Source organism: Rhinopithecus bieti, unplaced genomic scaffold (genome assembly GCF_001698545.2).
Source record: "Rhinopithecus bieti isolate Rb0 unplaced genomic scaffold, ASM169854v2 scaffold_11964, whole genome shotgun sequence".
Classification (NCBI taxonomy): domain Eukaryota; kingdom Metazoa; phylum Chordata; class Mammalia; order Primates; family Cercopithecidae; genus Rhinopithecus; species Rhinopithecus bieti.
In genome coordinates, this window is record NW_016807677.1 from 7,124,842 (window position 1) to 7,151,187 (window position 26,346).

Genomic DNA, 26,346 nt, shown 5'->3' on the forward strand with positions numbered 1-26,346 from the left:
TTTGAGACGGAGTCTCACTCTGTCGCCCAGGCTGGAGTGCAGTGGCCGGATCTCAGCTCACTGCAAGCTCCGCCTCCCGGGTTCACGCCATTTTCCTGCCTCAGCCTCCCGAGTAGCTGGGACTACAAGCGCCTGCCACCTCGCCCGGCTAGTTTTTTGTATTTTTTAGTAGAGACGGGGTTTCACTGTGTTAGCCAGAATGGTCTCGATCTCCTGACCTCATGATCCGCCCGTCTCGGCCTCCCAAAGTGCTGGGATTACAGGCTTGAGCCACCGCCCTCGGCCGGTTTTAATTGTTTTAAAAATATTTTTTTGAAGCAGGTCTCTCTTTTGCCCAGGCTGGAATGCAGTGGCATGATCTTGGCTAACTTCAGCCTTGACCTCTGAGGCTCAAGTGATCCTCCCACCTCAGCCTCCTGAGTAGCTGGAACTAAAGGTGTGTGCCACCACACCTAGCTAATTTTTATATTTTTTTTATAGAGATGGGGTTTCACCATGTTGCCCAGGCTGGTCTTGAACTCCTGGGTTCAAGTGATGTGCACACCTCGGCCTCCCAAGGTGCTGGGACTACAGGCGAGAGTCACCGCACCTGGCTCAGCATTGTTTTAAATGAAATATTTTAATATTCTCCTTTAAGCATTTACAATATTCTGATAGATCCATGTTATCAGCAACTGGCTGACTCTGCTTTTGTTAATACACAATATTAATATAATACATAGTATTAACAGAAGCAGAGTTCTGATATCTCACTTTTACTAAACTTTTGCTGCAGGGGCTGTTCCCATGTCTCTGTCAATTCTGTTGAATATTTGAAGGATATGATATGCATGATATTTCTGTACCCCTGTGAGGTGTAGTGTAACCTGCTATGGCTGTCAGGAGAGGCAGGCCTTCTCACACATTAGCATCTGTGTTTAGTCATGCCCTTTGAGTCTGTGGAATAAGAGGTGATAGACTGGAAGAGAGCATTAGTGAGCAGAAGACGATAGGTTTTCCAGAGGTAGACTGTGGGCTCATGGTGACTTTGGAAGTGTCTATGGGACTAGAAGGACTTAAGAACTCAACCTGGAATCAGACCAGCCAAAGCCTACATATGTCTGAATGAGTGTGCCTGTCCCCCACAAGAGCCTGAATACTCTTATCTGAGTGGAGAGAGCACAGGCAACATTGTCTGGAGACTTGGATGTTCGTTCCTCCAAAGCTCTGTGAAGTTTTAGGATTGCAATTGCTGTTACCCAGAAGGAACCTTCGAAATTACTAATGAAGAGTTGGCCTTTCTCCATTTCAGATCGATATCAGTAAATGCCATTATCTAGTGGATTTGGACACCATGAGAGAAACACCTCGGGAGCCAAAATATTCATCCAATAAAGAAGAATGGATTAGCTTGGCCTATAGGCCATTCCTTGATGCTTCTAGGTATGTGGCTTTAATCCTATGGGATATTCCAGGACTAGTAAGGGTAAAAATTGGATTCTAGGATTTTATAGTTTCCAGTCCTGGGCTGACTCTAGTAGCCATCGTGTGTGTGTGTGTGTGTGAGAGAGAGATGGAGTCTCACTCTGTTGCCCAGGCTGGTGTGATCTCAATTCCCTACAACCTCTGCCTCCCGGATTCAAGTGATTCTCCTGCCTCAGCCTCCCAAGTAGTTGGGATTACAGGTGCACACTACCACGCCTGGCTAATTTTTGTATTTTTGGTAGAGACAGGGTTTTGCTATATTGGCCAGGCTCTTCTCCAACTCCTGACCTCAGGTGATCCACCCGCCTTGGTCTCCCAAAGTGCTGGGATTACAGGCGTGAGCTACCGCGCCCGGCACATCGTTTTCTTTTTATCTGGGCCCAGTTTCCTGAGAAATCTAAAGGATTTCTTTTTTGAGGCAGCAGAATGCAAAGTATGTTCTGGTTTCACCCAAGTGAAAGGATCCAAGTAAAGCAGATAGGTCTGCTGAAGAAAACACAAGTGTTTGACACTGATTATTTTTGGCAACCAGCTTCAGCTGAGAGCATTTTGACACTGTTAGGAAGATTGACTGTGCCCTTTGAGGAACTAGAAGTTCATGTTCATTATTTTCAGGCTCAAGGCTCAGCCAGGGCTGAGATACACCTTATTCAGTCTTAAATAGAGAGACCAAATGGACCAGGGCTTGGCTCACTCTTCAGAAAGGTCTCAGAATTAATGATAAGAGGGGATCAAGCATTCAGGTAAGGGAGTAATGGGGAAGGGGAGTTGGAGGGGTCAAGGTGTCTGAGGGCAGAGGTCCAGGTAAATAGACAGTTGGAGTTAGGGAGATCCAGGGAGGCCTGGTGAGCAGAGCCCAGGAGCCAGGAGGTCTGGAAGGAAGCAAAAGACAGAGGACCTGGTCCTGAGAGTCAGGTCTGGGGCTCAGAAACTGGGACTGGGCCCAGGACAGGACTCCAGAAAGGTGAAGTAAGCACAAGTACTAGGTGTAAGTCTGAGGAACCAGAATATTGATCAGGATACCAAGACAGGAAATGAAATATGGAGAGAAAGGCAAGGGTCCCTAATTACTGACATGGAGGTATAAGGCTGGTTCTTCACAAGTAAGCAAGAATCCAGTTCTGAGTGAGTTCAGTTAAAGCTGGACTAGCAGGAAGGCCGAGATGCTGACCTGGATACCAGGTCACTAGCTTGGTCATAGAAGTGAGGCCAAAACTGAGTTTGGTGAGCTGCGGTAGCCCAGGCAGGTCATTGTGCTTTTAGACTGAATCTCTTCAGTGACTTTATAGATAATTACAACTGGCAAGGATGGGATGGTTGGGGAGAGGAAGGCAGTCAAGAGGCACCTGAGTTCTTGAGTGATCTTGAATATAGGCTCTTGAGCCACACTCTAGTCTTTTTGTAGCCTGAAGTCATTCCCTCAAGTATCTGATACATAATTTCTAGGAGTGCCGTTTCTACATAATGGGAAATAGTGCTTTTTCTTAACAACAACAACAACAACAAACATATTTTTTGAGACAGTCTCACTCTGTCACCACACTGGAGTGCAGTGGCACAATCTCAGCTCACTGTAACCTCTACCTCCTGGGCTCAAGCAATCCTCCCACCTCAGCTTCCCAAGGCACCTGCCACCATGCCCAGCTAATTTTTGTATTTTTTGTAGCGACGGGGTTTTGCCGTATTGCCCAAGCTGGTTTTAAACTTGTAAGCTCAAGCTATCCGCCCACCTCAGTCTCCCAAAGTGCTGGGATGACCCATGGCACCCAGCCTCAACAATTTTTTTTTTTTTTTTTTTTGACATGGAGTCTTGCTCTGTCTCCCAGTCTGGAACACAGTGGCACAACCTCAGCCCCAAAGTGCTAGGATTATAGATGTGAGCCACCATGCCTGGCCCTTAACAAATATTTTTTGGGAGCCTGCAGTGTTCCGGGTGATTTGAACATATAGTGAATAAAACAAAGATCTTTCTTCTAGTGAAGCTTGTTTGGAGGTGGGTAGGGAAGACATATAATGTATAAGAAAATAAGTTATATAGTATATTAGAGGATGATAAATGCAAGGAAAAAGTGTATTGGGTTAAGAGAAGCATTGAGAGTTCCATGAGAGCTGGGGGTTACACTTTGAGCTAGGGTGGTCAGAGTTGTCCTCAATGAAAAGATGATATTCAAACAAAGACTTGAAAGATGTAAGGACATTAGCCATGTGGACATCTGAGGGAACAGCTAGTGAAACGCTGTGGCATGAGGAAGAAACAGGAGGCCAGTGAGGCTGGAGCTGAGCAAGAGTGAAGAATAGCAGGTGGTATGGTCAGAGTGCATTAGGAGTGAGAGTGCAGGTTATAAAGAGCTTTGTAGGCTGTTGAAAGGCCTATACTCTCAATTAAATGGGCAGCCACTGTAGGGTTTTGAGCAGAGACTTGATATAACTTTTAAAAGGATCATTTTCAGTTCTGTGCTGAGAATAAATGGTAGCAAGTAAGAATAGAAGCAGGGAGACCAGTTAGGCCACTCTTGCAATAGGCCAGGCAAGAGATGAGGGTTCTTCAGATCAGGAAGAGGGCAGTGGGGATAATGAGAGGTAGTTATGCTGAGGATATAGAGAAATGCACTGAATTTGAGGTGTGAAAGAAAGGAGGGAAAGATGATCCCTAGGGATTTTGATCCAAGAAACTAGAAAAATGAAATTGCTATTAATTGAGGTGGGAGAAACTGCAAGTAGAACAGGTTTTAGGGGTACAGTGAGAGATAAGCTTTAGTTAACTTTGATATCAGTCAAACTTAACTGGTCAGTTGCCAGGCAAGTAGAATTATTGAACTGACAGCTAGACATCCAGTCTAGAGTTCAAGGGGGAAGTCTGAGCTAGAGACTCAGACTCATTTAGAACTGTTGGCATTTAGATGATATTTTTTAAAAACATGAGACTGGATGAGATCACCAAAGGAGAGAATGAAGTTAGGGACGAGATGAGGCTGGGGAAACTCCAGTATGTAGAGATTAGGGAGAAGAGGAGGAACCAGCAAAGGTGACTGAGGGCGATCATCAGTAAAGTAGTAGGAAACCTAGGAGAGGAGAGTACCCTGGAAGCTAAGGGAAGAAAATGTTTTCAGGAGGAAGGAGTGGTCACCTGTGTCAGAAGCTGTTGATAAAACAAGTAAAATGAAGAATAACAACTGTCCATTAGATTTGGCAACTGGTAAAGGCAATTTGGGTGAAGTGGGTGGGGTGTAGGGACTGGAGAGATTGATTAGAAAGGTTGAAGTGAGAACAGTAGAAGAATTGGGATAGCAAATATGGACAAGTCTTTTGAAGAGTTTTGCTATACAGGGAAGCAGGGAAATAGGACTATATCTGGTGGTGGGTGTCAGGAAAAGTGATAACTGGAGATTTTTTATCTTTTTAAAAAAAAAACTTTTAGTATGGCCAGGTGCAGTGGCTCACACCTGTAATCCCAGCACTTTGGGAGGCCGAGGCAGGTAGATTACTTGAGGCCAGGAGTTCGAGACCAGCCTGGCCAACATGACGAAACCCTGTCTCTATTAAAAATACAAAAAAAATTAGCAGGGTGTGGTGGTGTGCACCTATAGTCCCAGCTACACAGGAGGCTAAGACATGAGAATTGCTTGAACCTGGGAGGCGGAGGTCGCAGTGAGCCAAGATCGCACCACTGCACTCCAACTCCAACCTGGGCGACCTTGTCTCAAAACAGCAACAACAACAACAACAAAAAAGCAATGGATGAACCTACATAGACACATCATTATCATCCGAAGCCCACAGTTTACGTTAGGATTCACTCTTTTTTTTTTTTTTTTTTGAAACAGAGCCTCTCTCTGTCGCCCAGGCTGGAGTGCAGTGGCTCGATCTCGGCTCACTACAAGCTCCGCCTCCCAGGTTCACGTCATTCTCCTGCCTCAGCCTCCCGAGTAGCTGGGACTACAGGCGCCCGCCACCTTGCCTGGCTAATATTTTGTATTTTTAGTAGAGACGGGGTTTCACCATGTTGGCCAGGATGGTATTGATCTCCTGACCTCGTGATCTGCCCGCCTCGGCCTCCCAAAGTGCTGGGATTACAGGCGTGAGCCACCGCGTCCGGCCCAGGGTTCACTCTTTGGTGTTACACAGTTCTATGGCATAATGTCATGTGTCTCCCATTACCGTTTCATGTGAAATAGTTTCACTGCTCCAAAACTCTGTGCTCTACCTCCATGCTCTATTCTCCCCTGCTACATTCCCAGACAACCACTAATCTTTTTACTGTCTTCATAGTTGTGCCTTTTCCAGAATGTTATATAGTTTGAATCATACAGCAAGCTTTTCATATTGAGTTCTTTCACTTAGCAAGCTGCATTTAAGTTTCTTCTGAGTCTTTTCATGGCTTAATAGCTTATTTCTTTTGAACTCTGAGTAATATTCCATTGTTTGGATGTGCCACAGTTTATTCACCTACTGAAGGATATCTTTGGTTGCTTGCAAGTTTTGACAGTGGTCTTAGTTCAGACTGCTATAACAAATTATCATAAACTGGGTGGCTTAAACAACAAACATTTACTTCTCACAGTTTTGAAGGCTGGAAGACCAAGATCATGGTGCCAGTATAGTAAAGTTCTGGTAAAGGCCATCTTTCTGGCTGCAGACAGCTGACTTGTATCCTCACATGGCTGAAGGAAGACAAGCTAGCTCTCTAGCCTCGTCTTATAAAGACATTAATCCCATTCTTGAGCGCTCCACTGTTATGACCTAATTCCCTCCCAAAGGCCCACCTCCAAATACCATCACATTGGTGATTAGACTTCAACATATGAATTTCGAGGGGACACAAACAGCCCATAACAGCAATTATGAATAAAGCTGCTATAAACATCCCTGTGCAGGTGTTTGTGTGGACATACATTTTCAACTCCTTTGGGTAATACCAAGGCGTATGATTGCTGGATTGTATGGTAAGAGTCTGTTTAGTTTTGCAAGAAGCTGCCAGATTGTCTTCCAGAGTGGCTGTATCATTTTGCATTCCTACCAGCAATGAATGAATGTGTTCCTGTTGCTCCACATCCTTGCAGCCATTTGGGATTATCAGTGTTTTGAATTTTGGCCATTCTAATGGGTGTATAGTGGTATTTCATTGTTGTTTTAATTTACATTTCTCTAATATGATGCAGAGCATCTTTTCATGTGCTTATTTGCCATCTGAGTATCTTTTTCAGTGAGGTGTTTGTTAAGTCTTTGGGCGTTTTTTAATTGGGTTGTTCTTTTTTTAGTGTTGGGTTTTTTGTTTGTTTTTGAGACAGGGTCTCACTCTGTCACCCAGGCCGGAGTACAATGGTGTAGTCATAGCTCACTGTAACCTCTAACTCCTGGGCTCAAGTAGTTCTCTCACCTCAGCGCCCCAAAGCGCTCGGATTACAGGCATAGGCCACCACACCCAGTCTTATTGTTGAGTTTTAAGAGTTCCCTGTATATTTTGGATAACAGTCCTTTATTTGATATGTCTTTTGCAAGTATTCTCTCCCAGTCTGTGGCTTGTCTTCTCACTGTTGACAGTGTCTTTCACAGAGCAGAAATATTTTATTTTAATGAAGTCCATCTTCTCAATTCTTTTTTCATAAATCATGCCTTTGGTGTTGTATCTAAAAAGTCATTGCCAAACCCAAGTTCATTTAGATTTTCTCCTATATTATCTTCTAGGAGTTTTATACCTTCAGCTCTGTTGGTTTTTTTTTTTCTTTTTCTTTTTCTTTTTTTTTTGAGACGGAGTCTTGCTCTGTCGCCCAGGCTGGTGTGCAGTGGCACACTCTCGATTCACTGCAACCTCCACCTCCCAGGTTCAAGCGATTCTGCTGCCTCAGCCTCCCAAGTAGCTGGGATTACAGGCACCCACCACCATGCCCAGCTCATTTTTGTATTTTTAGTAGAGACGAGGTTTCACCATGTTTGCCAGGCTGGTCTGAAACTCCTGACCGGAAGTGATCCACCCACCTCAGTCTCCCAAAGTGTTGAGATTACAAGTGTGAGCCACCATGCCCAGCCTATACTTTTACTTTTTATATTTAGGTGTATGGCCCGTTTTGAGTTAATTTTTGTGGAGTGTGTAAGATCTGTGTCTAAATTAATTTTTTTGCATGAGGATGCACGGTTGTTCCAGCACCATTTGTTGAAAAGACTATCTGTTTTTTATTGTGTTGCCTTTGTTCCTTTGTCAGAGATTTATATTTGACTGTATTTTTGTGGAACTACTTTTGGGCTCTCTATTCTGTTCCACTGACCTATTTGTCTTTTCTTTCTCCAGTATCACACTGTCTTGATTATTGTAGCTTTATAGTAAGTCTCACAGTTGGGTAGTGTCAATCCCCCAACTTTGTTCTTCCCCCCCCCCCCCCCAAGATGGAGTCTTACTCTGTCATCCAGGTTGGAGCACAGTGCCGCGATCTTGGCTTATTGCAACCTCTGCCTCCCGGGTTCAAGAGATTCTCCTGCCTCAGCCACCCAAGTAGTTGGGATTACAGGCGTGTGCCACCACGCCTGGCTATTGTTGTTTTTTTTAGTGGAGATGGAGTTTCACAGTGTTGGCCAGGCTGGTCTCGAACTCCTGACCTCAAGTGATCCTCCCACCTTGGCCTCCCAAAGTATTGGGATTACAGGTATGAGCCACTGCACCTCGCCAACTTTATTCTTCTTTAATATTATTTTGTGGATTCTGGGTCTTTTGCCTCTACGTGTAAGCTTTAGAATCAGTTTGTGAACATCCACAAAATAACGTACTGGGATTTTGATTGAGATTTTATTTAATCTATAGATCAAATTGGGAAGAACTGACATCTTGACAGTACTGAGTCATCCTATCCATGAATGTTGCTAAATTTATACTGAAGTATTATTGCATTTTTGGAAGTGTGATGGTAGGAATCTGGACATTTTCTTCCAATGGCCTTGCCTTTCTCAGTGAAGTAGGAAGTGGAATCATCAGCTGAGAAAGGAGCTTAAGGGATGAGGTGGTAAGAGATTTGAGGAGAAAGAAGGTGTGAAGTGATTGAGGAGAGTGAGAGACACAGAAGCTGGAGAAATACAGTGTGATTGGAGGACAGGATCCAGAACCCGTTGGAGCCTTAAAGGGGGCCATGTAGTTGCTTTTCTCTTTTCACTTATGTATAGTTACAGCTTCACTGTGAGGCACAAAACAGGTAAATTTAACCAGGGGTTTTTTTTTTTTTTTAACTTTGTTGCAGTGTAATTTACATGTCATCCAGTTCATCCATTTAAAGTATACAATTAAATGATTATTACTAAAGTTACCAAGTTGTATAACCATTACCACAGTTCAATTTTAAAACATTGTTATCACCCCAGTAAGATACCTCATTCCCACTGCCATCTCCAGGGATCCCGCTAATCTATTCTCTGCTTCTATAGGTTGCCTTTTCTGGACATTTCATGTAAGTGGAATCATATGTGGAGTTTAGTGTCTGGCTTCTTTCACTCAGCCTGTTTTTGAGGTTCATTCATGTTATAGCATTTATCAGTAGTTGTCTGTTTTTATTGCTGAATACTGTTCCATTGTTTAATCCTTCACTAACTGATGGACATTTCCATTGTTTACACTTTTTGGCTATTAGGAATAATGCTGCTATGAACCGTCTATGTACATCTTTGTGTAGGGGCTTGGGCTTTAGTTAAGAAAGTTCAACACAGCCTGAAGGGACAAGGGAACTGAAGGTTTCTGCAGGGAAGTGATCTAATGAGTGACCATGACCTGAAGAAGCTGGTAAGGAGGGAAGTTGGGGGAAAGTATTGGGAGAGTAGGAGACAGTGAAAGGTGGTAGGATCATGGATGTTCAAAACATTGCCAGAACTGGAGTAGTAACAGACAGCTGGAGAGATAGAAGCAGCAGTGATGGTAGGAAGTTCTCAGCATCACAAGTGTTCTTTGGTACCTGGCTTGTTGTTTATTATAGTATTTGGGGTGGGGCTCTATTGTGCCTTCATTTTTGATTTGAGAAAACTGTGACAAGACGAGACCTGGGCCTGGAAAGATCCCCAGCTCTGAGGGGACAGCAGATCTCAAGCAACCTTACTGGTAACTGGGGAATGCCTTCACAGAATTTTCATTTCCCATAAACTGTTCAGAGCATGATTTTCACAACCACCTGTTGAGAAAGAAAGAATCATTTGGGTCAAGAGCCAAAGAGGTACAGTTCATATGTAAAGGACAGTGAAGACAGCCTGGGGTTTGAAGACCTGTGAATTTAATCCTGGCCACTTGGTGTTCATACCATTCTGATTCCAAAATTTCATATCAGTAAAACAGGTAACTATTTTATGTATTTTCTGGGATTGTATAAGAATTAAATGAGATTGAATATATGAAAGTCCGTTTACATTCTAAAACATTATGGAAATGTTAAACCTTTTAATTAATTAGCAGGCTATCTAGCATTCCAGAATTATGCTGATTTTCTTTACATTTATCTTCCTCAGCATTTTCTAGTATATATTGGTCTAACTGCAAAAACAGCAGGATGCTGCAGCCAGTTTTGCCACAGTAGTTTCTATCTGTGAGCACCATGATATATGATGTTGCTGACTTTGGGCCAATTAAGGCAGACTGTATTGTCAGAGCCTGTGTGCCTCAGAGCTGAGATGGTGCATGAAATGCTTTTGTGAGCATAATCTTGAAATGCCTTCACACTTATTTACTGGAGCAATTAAAGTTCCTCTGTCATCTTGAAACAATGGTTTTTGTACTTTAGCAATTTATATATTAAGAAGAAATAATGGTCCATTCATATATAATGGTCACTTGTGTCTTAGACCCTAGATAAGATGGGGCTGCACACCTCACTATTCTCTGGCTCTTTCTGAGAAACGGAAAAGGTTTTAATAGGCCTATGACACATAGCCACATGATCTGTTTAGAAATGTAAGTGGGTTAATTTCTCAAATGTTTAAGTTCCTAAAATCTAAACCTGCTTTTTTTATTGTTTATTTTTCTCAGATCATTTATTCTTTCTTCCATTGTCTGTCTGTCCACCCATCACTCATCTCCAGTTAGCAAATATTGATTGAACACTGCCAGGCACTATGATAGACTGTAGGTAGACAGGGATAAACAATAGTACATACCAGGTCCCTGTCCTCTTGGACCTTACAATACAATGATGAGGCTGACCTTCAACAAATAGCCACGCAAATCAATAGGTAATTACAATATGTACTATGTGCTTGAAGAGGAAAGTACAGGGTGTTGCAAGTGGAGCAGTGGGGAGACTTGGAGTCTTCCTGGTATGTTCCTAAGTCAGCTGGTTGGGCCGGTTTGGAGATCAGAAAGTATTTACTGAATATCTGGTATGTCCTTGTTATAGAGTTAGATTCTTTTTTATTTTATTTTTTATTTTTTGAGAGGGAGTCTCGCTCTGTCGCCCAGGCTGGAGTGCAGTGGCATGACCTTGGCTCACTACAAACTCTGCCTCCTGTGTCCAAGTGATTCTCCTGCCTCAGCCTCCCGAGTAGCTGGGACTACAGGCATGTGCCACCACGCCTGGCTAATTTTTTGTATTTTTTAGTAGAGACAAGGTTTCACCATGTTAGCCAGGATGGTCTCAATCTCCTGACCTTGTGATCCACCTGCCTCAGCCTCCCAAAGTGCTGGGATTACAGGCATGAGCCACCACGCCTGGCCTAGAATTAGATTCTTTAAGGCACATAAAAGAAGTGATTAGACACAGACTTTTCCCTTGAATAACTTAAATCTTTTGTAGGAAGACCTACACGTATGAAAACAACTTGAAAATAGTGTTAAGACCAGGCCAGGCGCAGTGGGTCTGGCTCACGCCTGTAATTCCCAAGCACTTTGGAGAGCCGACGCAGGCCAGATCATGAGATCAGGAAGTTGAGACCATCCTGGCTAACACCGTGAAACCCTCCTGCTCTATGTAAAAATAACAAAAAATTAGCCGGGCTCCCTGGCGTGGCTCAAGCCTGTACATCCAGCCCACTTTTGGCGAGGGCTGAGGCGCCGCGGATTCACAGAGGTCATGAGATCGCAGACCATCCTGGCCAACACGCGTGAAACCCCGTCTCTACTAAATCAAAAAACTTAGCCGGCGATGGGGTCGTGGCGCGCCGCCTGATCCCCAGCCTACTCCTGAGGCTGAGGGCAGCGAGCATTGGCGTAAACCCGGAGGCGGAGCTTGCCAGGAGCTGAGATCCGGCACTGCACTCCAGCCTGCGGAGACAGAGCCGACTCCGTCATCCAAAAAAAAAAAAAAAAAAAAAAAAAAACTTTACAAAAAATTGGCTGGGCGTCGGTGGCGTGGGCGCCTGTAGTCACATCCTACTCAGGAGCCTGAAGCAAAGAGAATGTGTGCAACCTGGGAGGCCCAGAGACTTGCTAGTGAGCCGAGATCGCCGCCACTGCACTCCAGCTCTGCGCGGACAGAGCGAGACTCATCTCAGAAAAAAAGAAAATAGTTGTTAAGACCATAGAGGCGCCAAATCATGCTAGAACTTTTTTTTTTTTTTTTTTTGGTTTTTTTTTTTTTTCCTTTTTGTGGAGAACGGGGTCTCGCTGTATTACCCAGGCAGGTCTCGAACTCCTGGGCTCAAGCTATCCTCCCGCCTCTGCCTCCCTGAGAGCTGAGATTACAGGCGTGAGCCACCGCGCCCGGCAATCATGCTAGAACTTTGAAGAAAGGAGGGACCTGTGGAGGTTAGAGTACACTTGGAAGGCTTCCTGAAAGAGGGGGTGCTTGAGCTGAAGAAAAGTAGGATTAAATAAGTACTGGTGGTAAGGAGGGAAGAATCACTTATTTAATTCAAGAAGCAATCATGAGTAAAAGTGGAAAGATATAAAATGCCTGTTGGATGAGAGGCCCAAAAGTCAGCATCAAAAAGTTCTATTTACCTCTTTGGCTGGTTTGAATTTGCTTTTATGTAAGGTAATCTATAATGTATCATCCATATCAGAAGTCTTTTGAAAGTAAAAGGGGTCCTGTCCTGGATAAATTGAAATATATGATCATCTTGCTTTAATGTGACCCGAATAAAGAGACTTGTTCCAAAAAGCAGGATGGCAGAAAGAAGATATATAGATACAGTTTCTTTGCTCCACAGTCCGTTTGCTGTATGAATTTGCCCATAGTTTACTTGTTTGATTTAACTTGCTGACATTTCTTATTATTGTAGCCTAGATTGGGCCTCAGCTGTCTGAAAGAGAAGCGATCAGCGTAGTTTGAAGGCAGTACCAGCATGTTTGTTTATTTGTTTGTTTAAAAAAAAAAAAAAATGGAATCGGCCAGGCACGGTGGCTCACGCCTGTAATCCCAGCACTTTGGGAGGCCAAGGTGAGCGGATCATGAGGTGAAGAGATCGAGACCATCCTAGCCAACATAGTGAAACCCTGTCTTTACTAAAAATACAAAAATTAGCTGGGCGTGGTGGTGAGTGCCTGTAGTCCCAGCTACTCGGGAGGCTGAAGCAGGAGAATCGCTTGAACCCGGGAGGTGGAGGTTGGAGTGAGCCGAGATCACACCACTGCACTCCAGCCTGGTGACAGAGTGAGACTCTGTCTTAAAAAAAAAAAAAAAAAAAAAAATTATACTGTCAGTTATATGTAATTGGAGTCTCCACTTCTGGGAGTTGCAACCTAAAGATGATTGGGACAATTTTGTGATTGGGGCAAATTTAGGAATTCCACATGTCTGTGAATGTATGAAGAAGCCTGTTGAAATTGTTGCAAGATAAGCAACATCCTTATTGTTGGACTGATGGAGTAGTACTTACTAAATAAGGCTAAATGGTATTAGACCATTTGGGAGAATGACAGCCCAGATGTTCGTTCACTTCTTTTCCTAATTGGCTGCTGCTTTGCCTTATTAGAGGCCTACAAACCCCAGACCCCATTAGTTTGAGAGAAGATCCAGGCATAAGATCTTAATCACCATGTTCTAGTCCCTGCTCACACAACTAGTACCAGAGCTGCAACTTCCATTCCCTGAGTTTGCCATGTCTCTCTGGCTAATTTTATAAAGGTTTATCAAACTCTCAGGATATGGAATCTAAACTATTTGACAGTATCACTTTTTAGACCAGACACATTTGTTACTCTGTGGCCATCTCACATTACATACTTTCTAAAATAAAAGAGAATTTTTTTTTCTTCAAAGCATGATATAATTGCTACACGAATAAAATAGCTGACAAGTGGGCAGATGTGTTGCCTACTCTGAGAGTCCCCAGAGAGGAGTGAAGGGAGAGTGTTGCAATAAATCACCAGCTCAATGGTGGGTGCCTATCTAAGTGTGCTGAGAGTGTTTGGTTGTGGGAGTCTGGTGGGAAATGCCTCTCCAGGATATTGGAGTTGGCTTCATGAGCAACAGGGCCTGTTTGTAGCTTCGGAAACAAGTTGGGAGTCCCTGTCAGTGCTTTGCACAGCCACTTTCCACCCACTGTTTCCTCCTTCATTATAGGTCCCTTTGTCTTGCTTGCTTGCTTTGCTTTCACCTTTAGTTTGGGGATTGTGGGATTTTATTTTTCTCTATTTTTTTCTTTTTGAGACAGGGTCTCGCTCTGTTGCCCAGACTGGAGTGCAGTGACACAATCTCTGTTCACTGCAACCTCCACCTCCTGGGCTCAAGCCATCCTCCCATCTCAGCCTCCCGAATAGGTGGGACTACAGGCACGGACTACCACGCCTGATTTTTGTGTTTTTTGTAGAGACAGGGTTTCACCATGTTGGCCAGGCAATTGCAGATGAAGCGTAAATACAAATAAAGAGTTAGACGTTGAAACCTTTAGCTGGTATGGCAGGAGAGGGGCCTTTTCTAGTCAAAGGGCCTCTGCAGCAGCAAGTTGGGGACTGTGCTGATAACATATACTGCTTATTATGTTCTTTCAGTGCCTAGCATAAGATTCTCAGTGGCCACTGAACTTTGGCTGTTCTGGGGACTTTACTAAGACCATGGCTCTCCTTTTAGCCTCTAAAAGGTGAACCCAGCAGCTCTGAGGCCTAAAGAGTCCATGGCACTTAGATTCATTTTTGTCCTATGTTGTAGAGAGTAATCTGGTTGAAAGGAGCCAGCCCTTAGCTCCAGCATAAGCAGAACTATTTCTCTGTGGAAGATAAGACCATTGGATTGATCACTATAAAGGGCAAATTAGCCAGAAGCATTTGTTCCAGCTATTGCTGTGTAACAGTCATCCATACTTAGTGGCGTAAAACGACAATAGTTGATTATTGTTTCTTCTCATGGTTCTGGGAGTTGATGGGCTCAACCAGCCAGTTCTTACTCAGGATCTCCAATGCATTAGCCATCAGATAGTGGCTGGGGCTGGAGGCAGCTGAGCGGCTTTCTCACTCATATGTCTGGATGCTGGCTCTTGGCTAGATCTCAGCTGGGGCTGTCTGCCAGAACACCTATCTGTGTCTTCTCTATGTGGCTTGGGCTTCCTTATAGCATGGTGGCTGACTTCCAAGAGTAAGCATCTCAAGATCTGCATAGTTTTTTTTGACCTAGCCTTGGAAGTCACACAGTATCACTTCCTCCTCATTCTGTTAGTTGGCAGCAAGCCAGTTGAATAACTCATGCTCAAGGGGAAAAGAATTAGACTTCCTCTGTTGATGGGAGGAGTGTCAAAGAAGTATGGACATGCTTTAAAGCCACTGTGTATCTTGTAACGCCATTCTCCATCCAAACTGGATAATCTTTGAAACTTTTCTTTTTAAAGGTGATTTCTTACCGAAGAGGCATATGGTATATGCAGTAGTCCAGCAGGCTGTTTCCATCTGCAGCTTCTTATTATCCAGGTGGAAGGGGAGACTCCACCCCATGGCAGAATTTGGTTACAGGCCAACAGTTTGACATGCTTCAGATGGTGCTTCCATCCTTTGGGTAGAATTAGTTCTCCCTCCTAAGCAGTAATTGAAGTGTTTTTGTTTTTTCCCTGCATGTCAATCGTGGTGGTGCCCTTAGCTTCCTCAGCAATGCCAAGAATACTGAGAAACAGGAAAAAGAGATCAGAGTTTCTATACTTTGGTATTTATCAACTTTTATTCTCTCATACTTTCTGTTTCACTCTCTGTCAGTTTTTGGCTTTTCCTCCTCTTATTCTCCCAGGATGCTTTCTTGAGACCCTTCATCTGGCAGAGCTACCCCAGGCCAGATTTGGCTTCAAAACACATGGTGTTTTGCCATTATTCAGTTGCTTAATCATTAAAATCTGCTGACATTTTAAGAAGAATAAACCTTTTTTCATTTTTCTGAAGTTTAGAGAGTCTGCTTTCTATTGTTGTGAAATGAGTTCTCTAGAAAGAAACCATTTACAGACCATCTGTTCTCTAAGTCCATGCCATAGAGGCTCTCAGGTTTGAAGAGCATATAACCTGTTTTAGGACCACTGCTACTTTTAGCTGCCTTAGCCTAAGCAGGCAGCATCATCTGAGGTCTTTGTTCTGAGTTCCTTGAGAGTTAGAACCACATTACATGTTGATTCTCTAAAACTCCTAGCACATTATAGAGTCTTAGAAAATATGTATTGATTATGTATTTCACATTCTTAAAACTGGATTTATACTAGAGTAAATAGAAAAAAGATGGTATAAGGTTTTCTTCAGAAGCTTCTGATGCCCTTATTTGGTAAAATAAAGATTATTGAGTTATTTTAAAGCATACTCATTGTTTATTTCATCTCTGTAAAGCTTGCCAGAATCATTTGCTGATGTGACCCCTAATCCTTCTGTTTGTCACATAAAAGAAGCCCAAATGAGGGTCCGAAGAGCAGGGATAAAAACTCTCTCGAATGTTGGCATCTTCTCCACAGGACTGATGAATGGAACATAGAGTACCTTTATATCTAAGTAACTCAGATGGGAAAAAAGACTGGTGAAGAGCATTTCTCCAGCAACCTTGATGGGACTGAGGTCAGAAAATAGCCAGTTGCCTAATAGCATTTTTCCCCACTTCCTCATTCTGAATATTTGCTAAAGGTGACTGATCAAAAGGTTATGATGTTATGCCAGATGTTGGCCAAGGCCACGAATCAGTGGAATGATTCACTCTGTATACCAGTCTCACGATGCCACGATTCCGGTTTGTGCCTCAGTAAACTTCCTAGTCATTACACATAATGGATTTTTGGAGGTTGCTCCAGATAGTCAAAATCATGAATATTTATTGAACATCAAGGGTCTATTGAACATTCCTGCTCAAAGTAAAATATACTGGTCACACAGATAATGCTGATTCAGCAAATTCTATGTAAATGGCCACCTGCGGGGTATATTGCCATTATGCAATTATAGGACCTTCTGCAGTATATTTTCTTTGCCAACACGCCTTCCATGCCTCCCTTGCACTCTGACATCCCATAGCCACCACAGCCCCCCAGCTCCCCACTCTAGACTTCTGCTTTGCTCTGCCCCGTGTAACGGCTTTAGGATTGAATTGCTTAGGAAGAGAACAGAAAAAATAACTTCAGATTATTTTTGATATTTCCTTTTCCTTGTGGAAGATGAATATTGTAAGAAGGGTGGGAGGTAAACCAGATGCTCTGGTTTAAGAGTCACAGCATAGGCGTTCATTCATTCACAGACTATTTATTGAGGACTTTCTGTGGCACTTTCCTAAAAACTAGAGATAGAGCAGTTAGATAAAATTCCATCCTCAAGGGACTGGTGGAGTATAACATACAGCATGGAACTCCTCTTTTGTATAACAGGGTTGTAAGTCACCTTTCCATTAGTTATCATTAGAATAATGTTTCTCACCACATTTTCTGTTAAAACGTAACAGTCACATTTTGCTCCATACCAGGTTTTTGAGACGTGCTTAAATTGCTTGATATGGAACTATAGGTTAACTGTCACTAAGTCTTGAAGGAATTCTGAGATTCTCTTCAGAACTGAAGATAGCTGCAAAAGCCAAGTTCTGCACTAACGGTTGTAGAAAATCTCTCACTGAAAGGTGAGCTAAATGCAAGAGAGAAAGAAACTAACTTGAAAAAGCTGCAGCTGGAAAGACAACTGGCAGTGAGCTTAGATTACAGGTTTACAGGGGATATTAATGCTTGGATGGATGGATGGATGGATGGATGGATGGATGGATGATGGGATGTATGGATAGGTAGATAGATAGATAGATAAGAGAAGAAACAAAGAAAGAGAGGAGAAGAGAAGAGAAGAGAGAAGAGGAGAAAGAAGACAGGACAAGACCTGGGCCAGGCATGGTGGCTCATGCCTGCAGTCCCACTATTTTGGGAGGCTGAGGCCACAGAATTGCTTGAAGCTTTAAGACCATCCTGGGCAACATAGTGAGACTCTGTCTCTATAAATAATAATAATGATAATAAATTAGCTGGATGTGGTGGCACATACCTGTAGTCCCCATTACTCTGGAGACAGATGAGGGAGGATCACTTGAACCCAGGAGGTTGAGGCTGCAGTGACCTATGATCATGCCACTGCACTCCAGCCTGGACAACAGAGCAAGATCCTGTCTTTTAAAAGAGAAAGAAAACCTGGATACTAGGATGTTTTCTTTTTAAAATGAAAAATTGACCCAGCATTTCCATTTGTGCCTGCTGAACTGGTGACATCAGGGACTGGCAGCCATTCATTGACGTCAGCAAGAGCAGATTTAAATCTCCACAGCCGAATGCTCCTCAGCCCTGATAAATAGGGCTGGTAATTGAATTAGAAAACATTCGGAGCCGTGAGCTAATTATGCTGTTCAGGCGATTGCTTTGTCCAGGTCTGTTTCATCCTTGAATCACTTGAGTGACTTTCTCACTGGCAGGGGAAGTATTTCAGTTTCCATGATAGAGGCACATATTTATGTCTCTCTAAATCATGCTGCCTGTGCTGCCCTAGGGCAGTACTTTGGCATTTCACTTTATTACAGACATTATCATATGAGTTTTGATAGGTGTTAGTTTTGTCTGTGAATCAGTCTGATCTCTGTTTCCATGTGTATAAATGACCACATGTCATTGCAGTGCACAACTGCTCTTTCCTTTTTTTTTTTTTTTTTTTTTTTGAGCCGGAGTTTTGCTCTGTCACCCAGGCTGGAGTGCAGTGTCTCGATCTCGGCTCACTGCAAGCTCCGCCTCCCGGGTTCACGCTATTCTCCTGCCTCAGCCTCCCGAGTAGCTGGGACTACAGGTGGGCACCACCATGCCTGGCTAATTTTTTATATTTTTAGTAGAGACGGGTTTTCACCATGTTAGCCAGGATGGTCTTGATCTCCTGACCTCGTGATCCACCCGCCTCGGCCTCCCAAAGTGCTGGGATTACAGGCGTGAGCCACCGCGCCCGGCCTGCTCTTTCCTTTTATAAAGGCAAATTACCAATTTGGTTTCCTTTTTTCAATAACAATACAACAATTCAAAATGCCCCAGTTATGCTTAGTATATTAAAGCTTTTGATGACAAAATAATCTAGAACAGCAGCTGGAATGTTGGAAAGGAAGAATTCAAGCCAGCTTGTTCTTTTGGTTAAACACACACACACACACACACACACACAAGCTAGGTGCGGTGACTCATACCTGTAATCCTAGCACTTTGAGAGGCCAAGGTGGGAGGACTGCTTGAGCCTAGGAGCTTGAGACCAGTCTGGGCAACATAGTATAACACTGTCTCTATAAAAAGTAAAAAGCTGGGAATGGTGGCACACACCTTAGTCCCAACTACTCAGGAGGCTAAGGTGGGAGGATCACTTGAACCCTTGAGGTCAAGGCTGCAGTGAGCTGGGATCACACTACTACACTCCAGCCCAGGTGAAAGAGTGAGATCCTGTCTCAAAAGAAAAAAAAGAAATTACAATATATTCCCATCCCAGCTTAGAGATGACAGTGGGCTTAAGCATATATTGGCTGCTTTCTGATTCCATCTTCTGGAAAAAATTAGTTAGTGGCTTTATATATTACATTATAGATAGATAATGCTATTAAAGATCACAGCCAGAATCTGCAGGAGAAAAGGAGGTTTGTCTTCTAAAGGATTTTTTTCCAGTGCCACACTCTGATGTTAAATAGATCCTTCTTTGCTTTTCCTTCTATGTAATTCTTGCCTTTTTTGTAGTTTTGTGTTCTGGTTTAACTAGAAATGCCTCCTTATTTCCTGAATACATTATTTAGAATTTGATGCCGAATTTGTTGTGATTATACACTGAGGGAGCTTGGCAAATCAGGATGTTTCTTGGATCTCATGATGTAGCTAAGTCAGACCCATGTTTGTCCTTAGCAAGATGGTTATTCCAAACCGCAAATTCACTTGGACTTTGAATTCCTCATTGGGAGTAGGAGGAACCATCATTGTGTTCCTGGCATTTAACCCATTGCTTGACATGGAGCTCATTTACTTGTAGTTAAACTAAATTGAATTAAACTCATATCTCATTTGTGTGATATCCCTCCCTCGCTCTCTTCAGCAGTCCATCCATTCATCCTTCCTTCCATCCATCCAACATTTGTTTTTCAGCATTTACTATATGGCCAGGCACATGTGGACAGATAAAACAGGCATGGCCCCTGGAATTTGGGTGTGTTTTGTGGGGGAGGGTAGATAATAAACTAGTTAACCAATAAATAAATAATACAAATTGTGAACTGTATAATGAAGAAGCACACAGGTGCACTGAGAGAAAAGAAGTGAGAGGTGGAAACCTAGGGTTTCTTAGGATTGTTGGAAGACCTCTCAAAGGAGGTAACTTTTTTTTTTTTTTCCCCTGAGACAGAGTCTCACCCTGTCACCCAGGCTGGAGTGCAGTGGCACAATCTTGGCTCACTGCAACCTCCACCTCCCAGGTTCAAGTGATTCTCCTGCCTCAGCCTCCCAAATAATTGGGATTATAGGCGGGTGCCACCACAGCCAGCTAATTTTGTATTTTTAGTAGAGACGGGGTTTCACCACGTTGGCCAGACTGGTCTCGAACTCCTGACCTCAAGTGATCCACCCACCTTGGTCTCCCAAAGTGCTGGGATTACAGGCGTGAGCCTCTGCGCCCGGCCAAAGGAGGTAACTTTTAAGCTGAGACATGAAAAATGAGATGAACTCGGTCATGAGAAAAACAGGGTGGAAGAGTGTTCCTGGCTGAGGCAACAGCATATGCAAGGGCTCTAAGGTAGGAGCTTGTATTTTTGAAGAAATGAAAGGGGGCTGGTGCGACCAGATTGTAGAGGTCCAGGAGGAAGATGGCACAAGGTGAGGTGGGACAATCAGGCAAGGGCTGGATCTCCTAGGGATTTGTAGGCAGTGAGAAAGAGTTTGGGATTTATTCAGCCCACCTCTAGTTGCTGCTGAATGCACAGAGTATTTAACCTGAGATGCCTGTAGATTTGGTTATGGTTAGACAAGTTGCTTTTCCTGCTTAGTGTACCTTGGAATATTGGATGGATAAAATGAAATGATGTGCTACATGTTTATTAAATGCTGCTTATACACCTACCTACCCAGCCCTCAGCATTTGACCTCCCGTCTGAATGTTTGCATTATCACTTTGAACTTCTGTGTCAGTTGTTTAGAATTTACCATATGCTAAGTTATGATGATGTATCGTTCATAATCTGTTCTACCCAATTAGCTTATTAGCCCTTTGAGAAGAGAGACTTATATATCTCAGAGCCAGCACACAAATGTTTACATATAGTGGGCACATTGATTTTTTTGTTTGGTTGGTTGCTTTTGTTTTGAAAATTGAGGGTTTCCTTTATTTAAAATTTGTCTACTGGTTTTAAAACATTATTATAAGTAATACATTTATCTACTTTTATATATATTTGAAATTTTCATCATAGCAAATGGAAAACAAGTAGATTGTTTGTAAAACAAGCAAATAAATAAATAACATGGCGTAAAGTACAAAGTAAAAGTCCTCTGCTGTATCATAGGGACTGCATAATTTTCATTTTAATTGATACTGCTAAAACTGTCTTTCTTTTTTTTCTTTTTTTTTTTTGAGACAGAGTCTTGCTCTGTCACCCAGGCTGGAGTGCAGTGGCAGGATCTCAGCTCACTGCAAGCTCCGCCTCCCGGGTTCACGCCATTCTCCTGTCTCAGCCTCCCGCGTAGCTGGGACTACAGGTGCCCGCCTCCTCGCCCGGCTAGTTTTTTGTATTTTTTAGTAGAGACGGGGTTTCACCGTATTAGCCAGGATGGTCTCGATCTCCTGACCTCGTGATCCGCCCGTCTCGGCCTCCCAAAGTGCTGGGATTACAGGCTTGAGCCACCGCGCCCGGTGAAAACTGTCTTTCTAAGTGACTGTGCGGGTTTACACTTTTACTGGCAATATCTGTTTCTTGATTCCTCATCAGTGTTTGAGACTGTCAGGCTTTTTAACTTTTCCAAACCTGATTATTGAAAATTGTGTCTAGTCTTACATTTCCCTGATTCCTGGTAAGATTGATCATTATTTCATGTTTATCAACCATTTGCATTTCTCTTCTGTAATCATATCTTTTGTCATTTTTCCTATTGAATTGTCTTACTGATCACCCAAACAGTTTATATAGTCTAGATGCAAATCGTCTGGTACATATATTGCATTTTCTCCCAATCTCTTTTATTTTTTATCCTTGTTTTAGCTTGTCTTTTGAACTCAACAATAATGCATAGTAGTCCTTTTTCCATTTCAGTCCAGCCAGTTATTTTTTAACTTTTTTTGTTTTTCAGAAATGTGGTTTTGCTGTGTTTGCCCAGGTTGCCCTTGAACTCCTGGGCCCAAGCAATTCTTTCATGTACCCAGGATTACAGGAACATACCACAACACCTACCTAGTCAGTGTTTTATTTTGTTTTGTTTTGTTTTGTTTTGTTTTTGAGACAGAGTCTTGCCCCATCACCCAGGCTGGAGTGCAGTGGCGCAATCTCAGTTTACTACAAGCTCCATCTCCCAGGTTCAAGCAATTCTCCTGCCTCAGCCACCCAAGTATCTAAGATTAAAGGCACCCGCCGCTATGCCCGGCTAATTTTTGTATTTTTAGTAGAGACAGGGTTTCACTATGTTGGCCAGGCTGGTCTTGAACTCCTGACCTCAAGTGAGCCACTGCGCCCGGCTGCTAGTCAGTGTTTTTGATGATGATGTATCCCATGTGCAGACCAAGATAGTTTTTAAAATTATTATTATTCTTTTTTTTCTCTTTTATTCATACCTAGTGATCAGGAAATAATTTTTTTCCAACTCCTGAGTGGAATCAATTTCTGAAATTATCAGAAAATGATCATTTTTGTGAACATGATCTATCAGCCTACCAGGAAAATAGTCATCACCATTTACTATCTCAGTCCAATGGACCCTCTTTGTTTTCTCTATTTTTACTTTTTTTTTTTCTTTTTTTTTTTTTGAGACAGGGTCTCGCTCTGTCACCCAAGCTGGAGTGCAGTGGCGCAATCTCGGCTCACTGCAACCTCCACCCCCCAGGTTCAAGCGATTGTCCTTCCTCAGCCTCCTGAGTAGCTGGGATTACAAGCACGCTGTAATTTTTGTACTTTCAGTAGAGACGGGGTTTCACCATCTTGGCCAGGCTGGTCTTGAACTCCTGACTTCATGATCCACCCACCTTGGCCTCCCAAAGTGCTGGGATTACAGGCGTGAGCCATTGTGTCTGGCCTATTTTTAAGTTATTTTATAGGCTGGGCATGGTGGCTCATATCTGTAATCCTAACACTTTGGAAGGCTGAGGCTGGTGGATTTATCGAGCCCAGGAGTTCAAGGCCAGCTTGGATAACATAATGAAACCCCATCTCTACAAAAAATAAAAAATTAGCCAGGCACACCTGTAGCCCAGCTACTCAGGAAGCTGAGGCAGGAGGATTGCTTGAGCTCAGGAGGTCAAGGCTGCAGTGAACTATGATCATGCTACCGCACTCTGGCTTGGGCAACAGAGCGAGACCCTGTCTCAAAATAAATAAATGAAAATAAGTATAATTTATCTTTGTTCTTTGGAAGACTCTAAAAAGAATAAAATTATGAACTAGCAATCCTCCCAAATAGTAAGGAATTGCTACAAAAAGAAAGTAAAAACCTGGGACAGGCGAGGTAGCTCACGCCTGTAATCCCAACACTTTGGGATTCCGAGGCAGGAGGATTGTTTGAGCCCAGGAATTCAAGGCCAGTCTGGGCAAAATACTGAGACCCTGTCTCTTGGAAAAAAAAAAAAAAGTAAGTTGAAAACTAAAATTGGGTCCGCTGGACGCTGAGGTTATACCAAGGACTTGAGTTGACCAGAAATATACAATGACTGTATTAATGAAGCTTATATTGTAGAGTCAACTAAAATGGAAATTACACTTGTTAGTTTTATACTTTCTTTACTAAAGCTTGTAGGAATTTGCTCTATTTTGCATCATTCTGTTCTACCTTTTACCCTTCACCTTATTTGTGCAGTGTAGATGAAAAGGGTAAATTTTCTTTTTTTTTTTTTTTCGGACAATGTCTCACTCTGTCACCCAGGCTGAAGTGCAGTGGCATGATCACAGCTCACTGCAGCCTCAACCTCCTGGGCTTATGGGCTCATGCCGTACTACCAGCTCAGACTTCAGAATAGCTGAGACTGCCCGTGTGTGCCAATCTGCCAGGCTAATTTTTAAACATTTTTTGTAAACACAGGTCTCACTTTGTTGCCCAGGCTGGGCTCAAACTCCTGGGCTCAAGCAGTCCTCCCACCTCAGCCTCTCAAAATATTGGAATTACAGGCCTGAGCCACCGTGCCTGGCCATTAACTTCTCCTTGACTGGGGTAGATGCTTCCTCTTTTGTAGGAGCCCTGCTTTGTCTCATGTCTCTTCTCCAAACCTCTTTTCTCTATCAAAGCCGTTGATAGAGTTCACTGTTGAAGTGAAGTGAATCTCACAGAGCACAGGGCACTGCCAGCGTCCTAGTTGGGAAGAATCTCTAAGAGGCGTGCATGCCAAGCACAGTGTCATTGTGTGCAGGCATTGTAGGAGTCTGCCAAACCCAAGGGTAGGCTGCCAGTACAAATGCCACGTTGACATGACATTTACAAGTTTAGAATTTGGAAAAGGACTGGCAGTGGAACACCTTCAGCTACCTCATTCAGGATGGCAGTAACTAGGCCAACTTTTGATTTTCAGACTCAGAAATCAGAGTCAGGAAGTAATACTCCATACAGAATTTAAAACTATCACTACAACTTTTTCTAGGAAATGACAAATCCTGTTAGTCTGTTCCTGGGATGCATGATAAACCATAATGGTTAAGAGTGCAGACTCTGGAATCAAACCTGGATTTGAATGAGGCCTCTGTCACTTACTGTGTAACCCTGTGCAAGTTGAAGCCCTAGTTTCCCTTTTATAAAATAGGGATAATAATGCCACTTCCTCATAGAATTATCAAATGGATTAAATCATATATTTTTGTTGTTGTTGTTGAGATGGAGTCTCGCTCTGTCGCCCATGCTAGAGTGCAGTGGCGTGATCTCGGTTCACTGCAACGTCTACCTCCCGGGTTCAAGCAATTCTCCTGTGTCAGCCTCCCAAGTAGCTGGGATTACAGGCATGTACCACTATGCCCGGCTAATTTTTTTGTGTTTTTAATAGAGACAGAGTTTCACCATGTTGGTCAGGCTGGTCTCGAACTCCTGATCTCAGATGATCTGCTTGCCTCGGCCTCTGAAAGTGCTGGAATTACAGGCGTGAGCCACTGTGCCCAGCCGATAATATATTTAAAATATAAACACTTTTCACATTCTTCAGAAATTCATGAGAAATTTAGGTTTTCAGTTCTTACGTTTCAGTAATAAGTAGATATATTATAATTTACCAGGGACATGTTGTCACAACATGAACTTGTATATAGACGCTTTCCTTGACTTAGACAATACTGGAACACTAGGCACAGGCACCCAGGATGTAGTTTTCTTCCCCTCTCCAGGAAAACTTAGAGCTGGAGTCCAGGTCATTTGAGTACTTGGCATCTCTACAGTTTCTTAGATGCAGAAACCATTTTGGTGTTCAGAATTCATTTCAGCAATAGCAGTCCTTTGATTGACCTGGAATTTTTCTATGGCACATTCTAATGCAAAATGAAGACCTAGAGCTCTTCTGAAGGATATACTGTAGCTTATTAGGGACAATAATAAATTTTCGTTTAGGTAACAAGGTACTCGGCCTTGATTAAGTCTTTTATCATGATCTAGGACCTAAGTAATAGGCTTTTCTCTGTCACTTGAATAAAATACAATCCTTACTACAGATCTTAGTTTATTTCTTTTAATTACATTTAGTACCATTAGTAAATTCTCCCAACTGATAAAATTCTCTTTTTTAACCCTTGTTTTTCAGATCTTCAAAGCTGCTGCGGGCATTCTATGTCCCTTTCCTGTCAGATCAGTATACGGTGTATGTAAACTACACCATCCTCAAACCCCGGAAAGCAAAGCAAATCAGGAAGAAAAGTGGAGGTTAGCAACACACCTGTGGCCCCAAAGGACAACCGTCTTGTTAACTAGTGATTCCAGTGACCTGACTCCCTGCAAGTCATCGCCTGTAACATTTGTAATAAAGGTCTTCTGACACGAATACTGGAATCTGGGTGCTCTGGGCTAGTCAAAGTCTATTTCAAACTCTAGTCAAAATCACATTTGCTCCTTTTGTGTCACGTCTCTGTTCTGCATGTAAACTTTTTGCAGCTAGGCAGAGAAAGGCCCTAAAGCACAGATAGATATATTGCTCCACATCTCATTGTTTTTCCTCTGTTCAATTATTTACTAGACCGGAGAAGAGCAGAACCAACTTACAGGAAGAATTGAAAATCCTGGATGGCTGTGTTAAGCTGTTCTCCACACTCTGGCCTGGCATCTGAGAACTAGCAAGCCTCTCTTAGGCCATATGGGCTTCTCCACCAAAGCTGTTTGGCAGCTCCTAGCAGACCTTCTTAT

The 26,346-nt window shown here is 42.9% G+C and overlaps 1 protein-coding gene across 1 annotated transcript in view; it reads left to right on the forward strand.

Moving 5' to 3' along the window:
* LOC108536463 (alpha-1,2-mannosyltransferase ALG9-like) overlaps window positions 1-25,995 on the forward strand; it is a 100,612-nt gene extending 74,617 nt beyond the window's left edge. The window contains 2 exon segments of the mRNA XM_017883236.1: window positions 1,292-1,422; window positions 25,751-25,995. Of these exon segments, the coding sequence (XP_017738725.1) occupies window positions 1,292-1,422; window positions 25,751-25,874 (255 nt within the window). The 3' untranslated portion in view covers window positions 25,875-25,995.
* Window positions 25,996-26,346: the final 351 nt, after the last annotated feature.